At 49.2% G+C, this 2,345-nt stretch overlaps 1 protein-coding gene across 1 annotated transcript; it reads left to right on the forward strand.

The window, feature by feature from the left end:
- Positions 1–692: 692 nt before the first annotated feature.
- LOC149914601 (olfactory receptor 14C36-like) lies at positions 693–1,649 on the forward strand. Its single transcript, XM_090126449.1, has one exon. The coding sequence runs from the start codon at positions 693–695 to the stop codon at positions 1,647–1,649; it is 957 nt and encodes a 318-aa protein (XP_089982575.1).
- The last annotated feature ends 696 nt before the right edge of the window (positions 1,650–2,345 follow it).

Here is a 2,345-nt window from a genome sequence, read left to right on the forward strand (position 1 = left end):
GTCTGTGTTTCTTTATTATGAAAATGACTTGTTCCATATGAGGGCTTCCCCCCTCAGGGCAGGGGCCTTCAGCTGCCACAGCTTCTGCCTGGGCAGGGGACTCACAGATTCCCTGCATGCCAGAATGTTTCTAAGGACACTGTGCAAGAGGAGAGACAAGGCAGGGGAAGGGAAAGGACTGGAGGCAGAAATCTAGATGGGGCTGTTCACTTAGAACACATCTCTGAGACTCCTGATTCACACTATTCTCACTCATTCTGTGAACAGTCACACAATGTGCATTCAGCCTCTCCTCTCTTGAAGGATAGAACAAAACTACAATACTGTTGTATTCTCCAGACATGAATAATGAAATTAAGCTGCAGTCGGGCAGCTTTCTCTAACAGAAATGTAATGGCACATAGGATGGGACTGGGTGCTTTAAAAGCAGTTGGGTTAAAGACAGGGAAAGAGATGAAAATATCCAGGGAGATGGGATAAGATTAAAAAATGAGAAAAATCTATAAGCTGCATACTCGTCTTCTGCTTATGGAATGCTAAACTTCATGAAATTAAATTGAAGTTATGGAGCTAAATGAACATTGTGCAGAGAGAAAGAAAAAAAAAAAATTATAGCAGAAGGAGTGCCTCTGAGAATGATCTTGACATTATCTTCTGCACTCTGCACAGGACTCCATGCCCAGGAACTGCAGATGCCCAACAGCAGCTCCATCAGCGAGTTCCTCCTGCTGGCGTTGGCAGACACGCGGCAGCTGCAGCTCCTGCACTTCTGGCTCTTGCTGGGCATCTACCTGGCTGCCCTCCTGGGCAACGGCCTCATCAGCACAGCCGTAGCCTGCCACCACCGCCTGCACACCCCCATGTACTTCTTCCTCCTCAACCTCGCCCTCCTCGACCTGGGCTGCATCTCCACCACTCTCCCCAAAGCCATGGCCAATGCCCTCTGCGACACCAGGCACATCTCCTATGCAGGATGTGTTGCCCAGACCTTCCTGTTTGTCTTTCTGATATCGGCAGAGTATTGCATTCTCACCATCATGTCCTATGACCGCTACGTTGCCATCTGCAAGCCCCTGCACTACGGGACCCTGATGGACAGCAGAGCTTGTGCCACCATGGCAGCAGCAGCCTGGGGCACTGGGGTTCTCAATGCTTTGCTGCACACTGCCAATACATTTTCCCTGCCTCTCTGCCAAGGCAATGCAGTGGATCAGTTCTTCTGTGAAATTCCCCACATCCTCAAGCTCTCCTGCTCTGATGCCTACCTCAGGGAAGTTGTGCTTATTGTGGTTGGTGTCCTTGTGTTTTTTGGGTGCTTTGTATTCATTGTTGTGTCCTATGTGGAGATCTTCAGGGCCGTGCTGAGGATGCCCTCTGAGCAGGGACGGCACAAAGCCTTCTCCACGTGCCTCCCTCACCTGGCGGTGGTCTCCCTGTTTCTCAGCACTGGCATGGTTGCCTATTTGAAGCCACCCTCCATTTCCTTCCCATCCCTGGACCTGGTGGTGTCATTTCTGTACTCGGTGCTGCCTCCAACACTGAACCCCCTCATCTACAGCATGAGGAACCAGGAGCTCAAGGATGCTCTTCGGAAACTGATGACCAAATGTGTTTCGAAAGCAGTGAACTGCCCACCTTTTCCTATCTAAGAGTTGTAATACAGATTTTAATGGAATCAAACTGTCTTACATGGTTTATGTATTAGTTTTCTAAGCGTAATTTATTGAATGTTTTATTCTGTGTTTTAATTATTGTAATGTTTTTCACTTAAATGTCATTATCCACATCAAGTACCACTCTGTTTGTACCTGTGCAGTGTTGCCCAGTCACAGTGTACATAAGGAACCAGGATCTCTGTGAAGCTTATCCAAACAACGGGAATGCAATGACGTTTTCTGTCTTACTTCCTGTGGGACATTTACAGAGCTGCCAGGGTCAGCTGTTCTCAGCACCCCATAATCCAGCACGAAGCATACAGCTGTTAATCAAACTGTGCGGTGACTGCAGCCTGCAATAGCTGACGGGCCATCCCTTGGCGCCTGGCTGGGGTCTGTGCTTTCAGGCTCACATCTGTCAGTGCCTCTGACAGGCCAGCAGCAGCACCTGGTTTGCACGCTGGTTGTCAGATCCCCTCTTCCTAAGACTCTGTGAGACCTTGTGTAAGAAAATGTCTTGGATATGGGTTCCATCTCAGAGGCTTAACTTTTTCCCTGAAGTCTCCCTTCTGTGCTTCTTTTCATTTACCACACAGAGGTGAGCACTGCCTCCACGATGCCCTAGGGTAGCTGAAGCACACATGGGAGCCCAAGAAGGGTTGCCCACGGCTCTCAGGACATTCTGGAGCA

This window comes from Phasianus colchicus, chromosome 29 (genome assembly GCF_987193195.1).
Source record: "Phasianus colchicus chromosome 29, bPhaCol1.hap1.1, whole genome shotgun sequence".
NCBI classification, from domain to species: Eukaryota; Metazoa; Chordata; class Aves; order Galliformes; family Phasianidae; genus Phasianus; species Phasianus colchicus.